This window comes from Chinchilla lanigera, unplaced genomic scaffold (genome assembly GCF_000276665.1).
Source record: "Chinchilla lanigera isolate Chin_1 unplaced genomic scaffold, ChiLan1.0 scaffold00057, whole genome shotgun sequence".
Lineage (NCBI taxonomy): Eukaryota > Metazoa > Chordata > Mammalia > Rodentia > Chinchillidae > Chinchilla > Chinchilla lanigera.
Window position 1 is genome coordinate 15,108,282 of NW_004955458.1, and position 13,866 is coordinate 15,122,147.

General features: G+C 39.3%; 1 protein-coding gene across 1 annotated transcript; it reads left to right on the forward strand.

Moving 5' to 3' along the window:
* The first annotated feature begins 2,427 nt into the window (after window positions 1-2,427).
* Rap1b (RAP1B, member of RAS oncogene family) lies at window positions 2,428-13,587 on the forward strand. Its single transcript, XM_013520897.1, has 7 exons — window positions 2,428-2,509; window positions 3,761-3,829; window positions 5,108-5,164; window positions 6,484-6,624; window positions 8,580-8,723; window positions 9,306-9,421; window positions 11,935-13,587. Exons 1-6 carry the CDS (start codon window positions 2,453-2,455, stop codon window positions 9,390-9,392), a joined length of 555 nt encoding a protein of 184 aa, XP_013376351.1. The 5' UTR covers window positions 2,428-2,452; the 3' UTR covers window positions 9,393-9,421; window positions 11,935-13,587.
* Window positions 13,588-13,866: the final 279 nt, after the last annotated feature.

A 13,866-nucleotide genomic window follows, 5' to 3' on the forward strand; every position in this document is an offset into this window, starting at 1 on the left:
TGTGAAGGTTTGAACAGGGAGAATACCTTGGTCCCTTTTCATGCCCAGAGTACCAGGTAAAGAAGTCTGTCATTGAACGATCCTGCATCTCATAATTTTTGCACAGTTCCAGTAATTGTGACGTTTGAAAACTGGCTTAAGTTACAATATTTGTCACTAACCATGTAAGTATAAGAGTTAAAGTTAAGCTTTATGTGGTGGCACATGCCTGTAATCCGGGCATTCTGGAAGGCTTAGATCAGAGTATCACAAATTCAAGCCCAGCTTGCGGGTAGGATGCAGCTCAGTACAAAGGCTTGGGTTCAGTCCCAGTACTGCACGCAAAAAAAAAAAAAAAAATTAAGATTATATTGGTAGTTTACAAAGGAAGTTCTTCTGAGAGGTGTTGTGGCTTTGACAGTATAAACCTATGACAAATAAGAGGTTACTACAGGCAAGAAAAAGTGTCTCAAGAATGCTTGAGAAAAGGTACATTGGAACTTCTATATAATAAAAGTGTTTTGGGTTTTAATGAGGGGTGCATTTGTGGGTTATATATACATTGGAATAACTAATTCATAAGACGTGCTTGTTTCTTTCACTGGATGTATTCTCATAAATTAAAATGTTTTGAATGTTTAATTTTTTAGAATATACCCTAGTAGATTCTCAGATTCTTTGACCAAGCAAATGTTGAGAAGAGGTCATATAATTAACAACATCATAATTATTAACCTATTGATAACAAACTCAACAGAATGGCTATAAATTCATAAGGAAACGATTACCATTATGAAAGTTTCATAGCTGATCCCACATGAAGGTTGAGCAGTTGCTTACTTCTGCCCAACGTTACTGATTTTATTCCTCTTCCACCTTGAGTATTTGGGGCCATCTTGAAGTGGATTGGAGGGTTCATGATCCTATGTCTCCATCCACTCCCTGTGGAGTTGCTCTTAGTCAATACATGGAATGTGGCAGCCTAGGACAGAACTTTTCACAAGTAAAGGAACAGAAGTTAAAGGAGCTGAAGAACTAAACGAATTACAGAACTGTTCACCAAGTACTGTAGTACAATTCCAAGTCAAAACCAAAAGGGCAAGTATCGTATACAAAGACCTACCTGGTTACAAACCCTAGGATAGCAGTTCAGCAATAGGAGTTCACGAAACCCACTGGAGTCCTGACTGACTCATCTGATAGCACGTTCAAGGAGCACACAGAAGTCAAAGGTGAGGAGTCGTTCAGTAGGCCATTTGGAAGGATGCCAACTGAGGTCTAAAGTTGACTCTGAAAAGATGAAAAGTGGTGCTTAATATCTGAAGCAAAAACACAGACCTGAAGTTATTGATTACTTAAGCAAGAAAGTGTTTTGGTCGAGCACTGCCTTCCCTGGGCAGAGCAGGCGTGGGTCTCGGAGGGTTTGAGGGTATTGCGAAAGTTTAAAGATAGGCAGAGGCAGGAGCGCGTCACCAGGTGAAATGCTTGCCATTGTTTGAAGTGCGTCCATTTTTAATTAGCTAATTTTCAGAAATGAGGGGCCACCAGTAACGGGTTACTTTGCAGAAGCATGTTCCCTGAGGTATGTTGCAATGGGTTGGTTCAGTTTCCTTAAGCCAAGACTTGTTACCACAAAAGAAATGGGGTTGGGTTTTTTGGGGGGTGCAGAGGGTGCATGCTTGGCAAGTGCCCTACTGCTGAGCCACATCCCCAACTCTAATTAAAACCTGTGCTGGTGGTTATTTTTGTGCTATAGCTGCTGGTCATGTCATTGTTTCCAAAAGCATGAAAGCTTTCGTTCTCATACAAGCTACCATCCTGGAAGTGTTTAAATGTAGTATCTACCTTTAGTATTATTGAAACTTGTTAATAGTAAGCCTTTGTATGGTTGTTTCTGTTTGATTTGATTTCCATTTTCTTCATCATTCTGAACGCTTACTGACTTTTCCAGTCTGGGAATTCAGTCTTTGGTTATGCCTCTGATTTCAGAATATTTCAGGTTCTTTGTATCTCCATCCATTTGAGGAATAATAAATGTGTTCTTCGCTTGCTTCCTCTGCCAACTTACTTACATCTACCGTTCATCTATCCCAGGGATTGGCCAGATAGTAAATAATTTAGGCTTTATGGACCAGATGGCTTCTGTTCTAACTACTTAACCCTGCTGTTGTAGCATGAGAGAAGCCACAGACAGTACACAAATGAGTGGATGTGACAGTTTCATTAAACCTTTACAGAAGGCTGAGGGCGTAGCTCAGTGCTTGTCTGTGGGATAGGACTGAAAGTCATCTCTAGTTCTGTAGTAAGTCTGTGTATAGAGTGAGTGTTCCATGTTAGTATGGTGTAGTAATCATTTTAAATAAATCTTGTGCAAATGTCCATTTTTATAAGAAGAGTATAAATACCAAGACCTTATTAAGAGTTCTCTTTGTCTTCTTCTTTAACAAGGTACTCAGCTCGACACGTTGGCATCATGCGTGAGTATAAGCTAGTCGTTCTTGGCTCAGGAGGCGTCGGAAAGTCTGCTCTGGTAAGTTACTCTCACCAAACCAAGCTTTCATTCCAAGGTGTTCTTCTCCTGTTGACTTCTCCTATTGACTGTTGGTTTTCATTATCTGTCTTCATTTGTTAAGGTGAAATCCCAAATAACTTAGGAAGAATATGATACTTTTCTTGTAATTTTAGTTCTGAGTGGATCATATGCCAAGTATGCCAGAATATAGTTTGTGCCAAGCGCACAGAGAAGAGCGTATACATATGTGTCTGTTGCATTTTAGGGCCAGATAGGAATGCGTTTTGGTTTTTCTTGTTGTGAATAGTCTTGCATATTTTATGATAGGAAATGTCAAAGCTTATGAAGTCTTTGCACCCTTACCTGTGACTGTCTAATTTTGCATTGTTTTAATGGTCATGTTTTCAGCATAAAGGAATGGGATAGCAAGAATCAAGAAACAGCTTAGTGGTGAGGATTTCGGGGAGGAACTTTGGGAGAGTCATTTTGATTCAGTTTGGCAGAGACTCACAAAACATAGATTGACCTTCCTTTTCTCCCTACTGAGATAAGCCGTCCTACGTGGACACAAAGTAGCCATCCAGTAACCTTGGCATGTTTAGATCAAACGAGAACGATGTGTAATATGGCATGAGCCAAGTGTGGTGGTGCACACCTGTAGTCCCAGCACTTAGGAGGCCAAAGGCAGGGGCCGCTTGAACCTGGGAGTTCATTATTAGCCTAGGCAGCAGGGTGAGACCTCCACCCAGTGTGGCATGAGCTGCTTTTTAAAATTAGTATCTGAAGTACTGGGGAGCTGGGTTGGCTGTGCATGTGTGTGTTGCACAAAATTACAATATTTGATGCAATACAAGTAATTGCTGTGCTGTGTATTTAATATAGATACGAGTCTGTCATTCCCCACCCCACCTCCCTGGATTTTTATGTATTTCATTTCAGTATTGTCATTGAAACCAGGGCCTAGGATATACTAAGCAAGTGAGCAATGGCTCTACCGCCTCTCCAGCTTTTTTGTTCGTTTGTCTGTTTGTTATTTTGAGACAGGCTCTCACTAAGCTGTCCAAGCTTTTCTTCAGCTTGTGCTCTTCCTGTGGGAACCTCCTGAGTAACTGGGGTTGCAGTGTGTGCCGCTCTTGAAGTTTTTATCCTCCGTTAGTTGAATCTGGGGGTGCAGAACCCGTGGATATAGAAGGTCAACTATAATTTAAATTTAGAGATTTGGATATGTTCTTTTCTTTAAAAATATAACGACATGTTAATTTTTTTCAGACTGTACAGTTTGTTCAAGGAATTTTTGTTGAAAAATATGATCCTACGATAGAAGATTCTTATAGAAAGGTATATGTTACTTTAAAAGGCCTTTTGGTTTTAATATAAATGTAAATACTTCTTTTTTTTAACCTTTATAATTATTGGATATTATATACAAAGTAGGATGAAGAGACAGTTAATTTAGAAAATTGGTGCTAAAAGTTCACACTCTTCCTGGCCTATTTGCCAGTTGAGAATGAAACACACACACACACACACACACACACACACACACACACACACACACACACAACGGTTTTTAAGTTTATCCTGACCCTAGAATTGTGATTTGACACTCAAACTTTAGAGCCAAGCCATTCATTGCAAGTGCCAACCTCTAATTCCCCACTACCACCCTCTAGAATGATTGCTCTCGAGCTCTATATTTTAACATAGAGATAGGGGCTGGGAATTTAGCTCAGTGGCAAAAGCGCCTGCCTGGCAAGCGCAAGGTCGTGAGTTCGGTTCCCGGTACCGGAGGGAAAAAAAAACAAAAAACAAAAACATAGAGATAGTGTACAAACATCTGCCTAACCTTCCTGTCACCTCCTCGAACAAGTGTCGCTGCTCACAATAGAAACGCGAATTCTGTTGTGTTGTTAATACAGCATATGACAATAAATAATTTTCAGACATTCTTAATTTAGTGGAGAGAGTTGCCTCCTCACCTTCAGGTAGCAGACTTGCTTCTGTTGTTATATCAGTATTGTTTTTCCATTTCTGTGTGTCCACAGAATACCAAAAATACTAGAAAGTTCTTCTCTGCCCCAACTCTGAAATTCTAAATAGTGTTTTCCCCTAGGAAGTGCTAGGTAAAGGGCGTGAGAGAAAAATACAGTTTATTTTGTAGTGGTCTCCCTCACTGCTCTCTTCCTACAAGAAGTCTTGTTTCAGTATATTGAGGGAATAAAGTCAACAAGGGAAATAAAAGGGTATCTCAGAGCTGGGTGTGGTGGCACATGTTTACAATCCCAGCCCTTGGGAGGCTAAGGCAGGAGTTCAAGGCCAGCCTGCACTGCAGAGTGAAATCCTGTCTCAAAACAAAAGCATATCTGACACGCTGTGGAAAAATCGTTGCCAAAATCAGTGCTGGTACTGTTGGAATTCGTACTGGTTTGGAGAGCTTAGGAAATTTTCCTTCAGAATTGAACGGACTGATTGATGCTGAGACTGAATCTTACTGACTTGGTATTGATACTACCTGTGTAGTTGCCACAATCTGTTTGTGTTTTTAATAACTTCTGTGTGTGTTTAAGGTAGTTTTATATACCAAAAAAATAAAGATGTATTTCAATTTTCCCTCAGCAAGTTGAAGTAGATGCACAGCAGTGTATGCTTGAAATTTTGGACACCGCGGGAACGGTACGTAAGACAGACTACCAACGTTTATGCAGTTCGTGCAATACTGACTTAAACACTTACTCAGTAGATGAACATTAGTTAAGCTTTTTGTTTTAGTTAAGCTTAAGTACTAATATTAGTATTTAAAGCTGTTTTTCTTAATTTTCTTGAATTTTACTTTTTTAAACATTAGACTGAAATTCCAATGGATCAGGTAGTAAAGAATTTTTAAAAATTGTTTCAATGAAAATTTTGTTTCACTAGTACTTTCACTATATTTCAAATAATGTGGAAATTATCCGGCATACTTTTCACTTCTCAGTGCCGTGTGAACAGTTTGATTGGTATCCTTCCTCCTTAGAAGTACGTATCAGCTCTTTTGTTACTATAATGACGTACATGAGGGAAGCTTACTTTATAAAGCAGAGTGCAGATTCCCAGGGTTGGTAAGGTGGTGGCCTTCGTGCTGACAGAGTCGTGAGGCAGTGCAGAGCATTACGTAGAAAAGACAAAGAGCACATCCGCCTGTGGTCCGTCTGTCTCCTGTGAAGCCACCCCAGTATTCACTGGGGGTAAGGCGCTCCTAATGGCTTTCCGAAGGCTCCACTTTAAACATTAGAGTCAGACTGAGTTTTAACCCTCGTAATGTCTCACACTGAGGATTAAACTCGCATCCATGATACCTAAGCAGAGAGTCAAACCATATCCCCTCCGTAGCAACTAGATTTGTAAAGACAGTATCCAAGAGGAAGGGGAGGATGTGTTCTGTGGGTATGGTATGCATTCGGCTAATGTTTGAGTACCATTATGTGCCAGGTACAGTACTGTCAACCTCAGATATTCATAGTCTAGTAAAGAAGTGTGGAAAAATGGCAAGATAAGGGTAGAGATAGTCTGGGCTGGGGGGTTAGCTCAGCGGCACAGCGCCTGCCTGGCAAGCGCGAGGTCGTGAGTTCGATTCCCGGTACCAGAAAAACCAAAAGGGTAGAGATAGTGTAACGGACCTCGTACAACAAGAGCATTGTGAGCTAGGTGTAGCATGAAGATGCAGTTAGAATGCTCTACACTTTATTCAAAAACCTGACTTAGTAGCTTTCAAAGACAGGCTATTTCTTTCCACATGAGAATGTTTATATATATGTTTAGGGTCTTTGGTTTTTGACTAAAGCCTGTTTCTTAAAATACCAATTTTTTAAATAGTATCTTGCCAAAGACTGTAATTTTAAGAACTGTTACATGCTACTTCATATTCTTCATTGAGCTATCATCATAGACTTTGAAAATTGTCAGATTAACTCAAAACATTCTTGTTTTTTAATACTCCTTTCTGTTTACTGTAGGAGCAATTTACAGCAATGAGAGATTTGTACATGAAAAACGGACAAGGCTTTGCTTTAGTTTATTCCATCACAGCACAGTCCACGTTTAATGATTTACAAGATCTGAGAGAGCAGATTCTTCGAGTTAAAGACACTGATGATGTAAGCTGACTTCTAATAAGTAACTTTCATTTCATCCCTGTTTATGTTGTCCAATTTTAAAGTTTAAATTGAAACGTAATTTAAAGTATGTATTTGAGATTGGATTGTTTTTCAGAAGCTTTATTTGAGAGGTAGAAATACATCTTTAATGCTTATCATGTCTTTAAATATATATATCATCCAGAAAGTGAGACGTTGCCCTCCTGTCTTGTGAAAATTAAATGTTATGCCCTTTCTGTTTTTAAACTGCATCTTGTGGAAAGGAAGAAGTGTGGGAGATAAATGTTACTAATACAGCAAATTATGTTCTGGGCGCACTTCTGGTAGAGGTTAAAAGCCTTTTAACAAAAATTAGACACGTGAACATACATCTACTAACCATAGAGAGGGGCATAATCAGAGTTTTAAAGGAAGATAAAAAACTACATTAGATTCCAACATTAATGTGGGTTCCCCTTCAGAACGTAACTGTTGGGAATCTGAGGAGGAATGTTTTCATGCCGGTATGTGATGCTTAGTATCGCTCTTGCATCAGAATCACGGTAGGACCGGTTAAAATAGATTGCTGGACTCAGCCTCTGAGTGTCTGCCTCAGCAGGCCTGGAGCAGACCCAGAAGCATGCATTTCTAACACGTTGGCCGGTGGCCCCGGCGGCTGCCGATCTGCACGGCACTTCAAGCACTGCTGTACTGTAGTTCCCTTGTAGCGACCACTGTGGGACCTGAGACACACCCGTGGTTAATCCTGTCATTTTCTGGACTTCTCCAGCAGGAATTTGGAGACATCTGCATACTTCCCTTCTGTCAGTTGCATTTAAACAACTATTTACTAAATACCTATTAATAAACTCTAATTTTATTTCTAAAATACCAGAAGTTTTGTTTTTCTAGTTTAGATTTTTTTTTTTAGAAAAGCAGTGTAGAAAACTGATTTCTAAGTAATCAGTAGTGTTTTGATAGAATATGAGTTCTTTTTTCCCTATAGTGTTCTTTTAAAATTGTAAGTGTTGCGTGTACCCAGAGATGATACCACTGTTGAGTGGCCTTGATTTTTAGTAAGTTAAGTTGATCTGACTCTGGTTTTTTAACATAAGACTATAAAAAAACTAAATACATTCTTGGGTTTTTTGTTATGTTTTGGCTTTGCTTTTTTTTTCTTTCTCCCAGAAAGAGTCTCACTGTGTTGTCCAAGTTGACATAATCCTCCTACCTCAGCCTCCCATGCAGGAGGTTACCACCATACCTGGCTGAGAAAGTAGAAATGCTTTAGGAGCCTTCCAAATTCCTCCCTTCGTGTTGTGCAGTTGATCAGTTCATGTCAGGAAGCCAGAAAACTTGAAGTTGATTCACACACTTAGTCAAACATTTCAAAATGTTACAGTAGGTTGACTTTTTACTATAACATCCTTTGTACATCTTTTTTTTTTTTCCCCCCCTCTGGTTCCAGGAATTGAACTCATGACCTTGCGCTTGCCAGGCAAGCGCTGTGCCGCTGAGCTAAATCCCTAGCCCCTTTTGTACTTCTTTTTAAAGAGCTTACATGTTTTGGTTACCATATTTATAAGTCTACTGTGATAGAATTTTCCCTTTTTTGTAAGTAGGTCACAGCTTATTTCTAAAATTTTCCTGTGAGTGGCTCTTAGGTGAATCTGCATTGATTAGATGATATCTGTTTTACACATACAAGAATTTCGGTTCTCTTTACTTACCAGTTGTCACCTTCATGGGAAAAGAAAGCAATGTAAGTGGTTAACAGTATAATTGACCTGAAAATCAGTATTATTTAAGTCTTACAAATTAACGTTGTTAAGATAGCCACATTTAACCACATTTTATTGATGTATTGCTTTTTTCTAGCATGATAGGGAAGGTAGTCCTTTGGGTCAGCTCTTAGAATTCTTTTTATTTGAAGTTGTGTAATACACTTATTTTCATCCTTACAATTGTCTTTCTAGGTTCCAATGATTCTGGTGGGTAATAAATGTGACTTGGAAGATGAAAGAGTTGTAGGAAAGGAACAAGGTCAGAATCTAGCAAGACAGTGGAACAACTGTGCATTCTTAGAATCTTCTGCAAAATCAAAAATTAACGTTAACGAGGTACGGTCAGATATACTTAAGATAGCTCTTTACCTGTAACTGTTTCAGATTACTAGAAAAATGTGTGTGCATTAATTAACCCTAAGTTAATATATTTTTATGGTGATGTTTGATCTTACAGGGAAAGAGTCCTGTTTGCTATATGTGTGTGTAAATAAGTAACAGTGCTGCTTCAGTCCTTACTAAAAGCTGACGGTGGAAACTGATCATGGGGAAGGAGGCGAGACAGAGTGGGGTGGGTGCCGTGCAGAGACTGCAGCTCGGGAAGGCAGCGAGTCCTGACGGGCTCAGAAGGCCCAGGGAGAAGAGAGGGCTTTTCCTTTACGTGATGGCAGCTGCTCTGACTAAACTAAGTCTCTGCAGCGCCTTCCACTCAGTATTTGTTTTGAAGAATGCAATTTTAACTCTCCCCAAAAATGAATAAATAAGGAACTTGGCACTTACAAGAACACCTAGTTTTACTCTCGTTCCTAACTGAGCAGAATATTTGTTTTCTGCAGATTCATTTCTATCCATGCAAGTTTCCATCTGTATTTGTTCCTCCTGTAAATTAAAAATAAATAAATACATGTATGTTTGCAGATCTTTTATGACCTAGTGCGGCAAATTAACAGAAAAACTCCAGTGCCTGGGAAGGCCCGCAAAAAGTCATCGTGTCAGCTGCTTTAATTACTGAACGCGTTGTAGCTCTGAGCCAGGTAGGTTGATTCACCTTTCCTAACTTTTGACCGTGTAGCTTTGTTGAGGGCCCTCTGTCATGAAAACAAGGGTAGGGTTTTTTCCTTTTTTTAATCGTTCTTAAAAAAGGTAACTTTTTAAGGTATTCGTGAGTTAACATAGCCTATAAGTAAGGTGTTGCACGTAAGTGACTGTTCTACATAAGTTCATTCAGTGTGTGCTGGTGCCGGCAGTACTCAGCAAAACCAGCCTTTTCTCTCTCTCTCTCCATTGAAGCTAAGGTACAGGGGAAGAGGAAAAAAAATTCCAAAATGTAGTAGGTACAGTGAGAGAATAAGTCTGGCGTAGTATTGATAACAAAAAACCCTGACACATTTGCCAGGTGCCTGGCACTCTTAAAGCCTGCCCATATATTAATTAATTTAATTCTCACAACAGTAATAGCCAAAACTATTGTTATTCTCACGTTACGGATGAGGGAACTGAGGCATGAAAGAGCTGCTCCAGCCCTGCAGTTAGCGAATGTCAGAGCCGGAGTCTGAGCAGGAGAGCGGGCACCTGAGTCCTTGCTTAGCGCTGTGCTGTTACAGGTGCTGTGGGAGCGTGAGATTGCAGCACCAGCCCTGCCATTGTGCGCTGAGGATTAAGGTAGAGTTCCTCAGAGTAGGAGGTACTAAGCTGAGACCTAAAAGATGGGTGCAGGTTCTCCGTGTTGGGGGTAAAGGACACAAAAACAGCCCAGAAATGTGAGCAAAGGAAGAGTGAGCACACAGCATTTTTATATAGGTTTAAAAAATAATCGTATCAAATAAGATTAACACTTGCACATCAACTAGGTCCGTATCTGGCACGTAATAACTCGACAAGTAACTTGCACTCCTAGCCAATGGCGTCTTCCTGCTCAGTTATCATTAAAGCGCTGTTTCACTGCGCCCCCAACCTTGGGAACATTCTGACGTTGAAGAGTTCGCTTCTTCCTGCGTGAGGTGGCCCCCACCACCATCGAATTTAGTCCCTTTGTCTGTCTGGCTTTGGGGTGGTCTGTCTTCACAGTCCCATTGGAGCTTTCTGTGTAGTGATCTGGTCTCTTCGCAGTCCTGAGCACGTGCTCACTCTTAGCACACGCGTGTGAGTTCGCACACTGTCCTTCCAGCTGGCTGTTTTCAGCCTCTGGGTTTTAGAAAACTAGATCACAAACCTCATTCAGACCGAGTGAGAGTCTAAAGTTCTGGGAATTCGTGAAAAATTATTTCAGCAGCCACATCTATCTTAACAGCATTTCCGGAGCTTGTAACAAGTCTGAGCCCAATAAAAATAAAGTTTTTTAAAAACCTTTTTAAATTTTTTCTGAAGAAAAGAACTTTCGTGTGATCTTAGTATCAGCATTTTTTTAACAGCTCAACTTGATAGAATTTATATAAGTATGAAATTAGAAAATAGATAACTGTGGATAAAGCAGTAAAAAACATCATAAAATAAACCCTGTTTGTCTGCTCTGAACCAGTTTTCAGCTCCTCATTCGTTAGAAGAGTCTAGAAGCAAGGTCCTGGGCCGGGGATGTAGCTCGACAGCACGGTGCCTGCCTGGCAGGCACAAGGTCCTAAGTTCGATTTCTGGTACCAAAAAAAAAAGAAAAATAAGAAGGTCTTAATTTTCTGATAAACTGTAAATCCTAGTTACGTGGGCTTGCTCTGTTTGCAGTGTAATTCCAGGGTTAAACAGTTACAGGACCAGTCATTTTTAAAAATATTTTTATTTGGCTCTTAATCCTAATTCTACTAGGTTGACTTGGCCAAAATTGTAATCTTTGAAAGTAACATAGGGCCAGGGATATAGCTCAGTGGCATAAGCGCCCGCCTGGCAAGCACAAGGTCATGAGTTCAATTCCCATTACCAAAAACAGAAAAAGAAAGAAAGAAATGCACTGGTGCCTCTGTCCACGAACTGGATTTGTACCGCGGTTTTGGAAAGATGGCCGTGGTTGTGTTTGTCACCAGATGTAGAGTTTGCAGACAAACAGAATTATGCTGATACCTTTGAGAAACAAATCGCCCCTCCCTAAAGCATTCGCGAACTGAGGTACCAGTGTACACAGAAATTTGCATGCAGGTGTTTTCCTTTTTATGTCTAAATTTTTCATTTGACTTGGAAGAAGGCAGCAGGAAAGATTCTGTCCTCCCCTTGCTGTACTGGGGATGGAACCCAGGGCCTTAGCACTGAGCCACATCCTCAGCTCTTTTTTAAATTGCGTTTTTGAGACACGGTCTCATTGCCCAGATCAGGCTCAACTTGCACTCCTACCCAAGCCTCCCAGAGAGTTGGGATTATAGGCGTCAGCCACCACATCAGCTAGACTTCATCTCTTTAGAATGAGGAGACGAAAGTGTCTGTACTGTAAGGTAGGCTACATTGTTGTAATAACTAGAGCAAGGTCCTGTAGTGTATTTATTTCTAACATTTAAAAACTGTGCCTTACTGTTTCTTTGGATCTTAAGTGTACTGTTTGCAGTTTTTTCTTTCTCCCCTCTGACAGGTCTGAAGAACTGTTGCCCAATTCAGCAGTGCCAGCATTCCAACTTTGTTAACCCTACCAACATCTTCAGTGGACTTTCCTGTGGTGGTACCGTCAGAGGCGGATGGAAGCTACTCTGTCAGTTTGCACATTAATCACTTTCCAGTATCACAAGAGAGATTTTTACTTATATAATAGTCCTAGAGTATGCAGCTGGTGAAACCAGAGGCTACATCCAGTATTACTGCTAAGAGACATTTCTTCATCCACCAATGTTGTACATGTATGAAAATGGTGTACTGTATACTTTAACACACCCCATACTTTGTATTGGAGAGTACAATAATGTAAATCCTAAAAGCACCACTATTTTAGCATAATAAAAGAAAGTCCAAAGAGCTCCTATATAGACTACTCCAGATAACTTCGCTTCTTTGATACTTGTAGCTTATTGTAATTTTCTTTTAAAAAAAAAAATCAAGGTCATTATCATTGTATTGTACAAAATAACTGCTTTGATTAACACAGCTACGTAGTTTTTTAATTTTTCAAAAACCTGTGGAGACAGTGATCTTGTCTTTAAAATACAATAGTCCTTTCAGTATAATGTCTTAGATTAAAGACGTTGCCTTTAATATCTTTTGGGAAGGAAATGTCCAGACTTTTCAAATTTCCTTATTATATGTTTCCTTTTTTGTTTACATAGGGAACAATGTTTATAATTGTGTGTACAGTGGGGGTCTACAACAAGAAGTGTATATTTTCAAACAATTTTTTAATGATTTAACAGTTTTTGTAAATCATTTTCAGGCTTCTGCAGCTGTAGATTCTCACTGTGAATCCCTTGCTTGCTCATGCATAAGTGTATTTGCAATACCAAATATACAGGTTTAGTATTTCTGCCTGTTAGTGATTGTTTCACATGTGTAACGTTTTGGTTGAGCTGTTAAATGGTGGACGCGTACTGTGGATGTGAATGTGGGAAGTAATTTTAATCATGTGTAACTGGTCACAAGGCCTCACTTGCAGTCATATCGCTGTTGTATTTAACAATGCCTTGTTGCTTGGTATGCACTAACGTTTGGGTGTAAAGATTGTGTGTCTATCCAACAGGGAGCCACAGTGTTTAAATTGACCGACCTAATGTTACAGCTACTTCGAGGTGGCCAAATGTAAACTAAAAGCCTTAATTAAAGTGGTGCAATTTTGTATAACTTAGCATCAGTAGTTCAATAAATCTGGATTGCCATGCAAGGGCTTGCATTATAATTACTTGCCACTTGAATGTGTTTTGTGTAATGTTTTAACAGTGCTAGTAAATAAATATGGGTTTACCTTCTTTTTAAATGTAATAGATGTTATTTTACACAGTGTGGTTTTATAATTTAACATGAGTAAACCAGACTCATTAATTAATTAATTAATTGCAGAAATGATGAGTGAAATATATAAGGGTTTTTTTTTCCTATTTCATTATCCACTTACGTTTTGAACTTTTCCCTAAGAAAGAAATTTTATAAATCAAGCAATGTTACTTATGAACAGATGTTCAGTAGCTTTTCGGGATAAAGTAGGAAGAATTGAAAATACTTTGGTGGATGCTACACTATGAATTTTTTTAATGTAGAATGAAACTGTACCTAGAATATTACAGTTATAAAAATCTTTGAATGACGTGGACTCAAGTTCTACTTTGTTTTTGGAGAATGGGTCTGTGTCTTATGTGTTGTAATTCATTTCTGTGAAATTCATAAAGATCACCCTAACTCAAGCCTTTTCATAATATTTATCACCTACTGAACAATTAATTAGTGGAGCCTTCTAATTTACAAGCGTGCGGTAGTCTCTAAAAGCATGCTATTTGAATGGCTATTAAAGGCTTTCACTTTAAGACAAGAGTCTTATTCTACGTACTTAAGAGCGTTTCATCTATTGAAAATCATAAAAAACAAA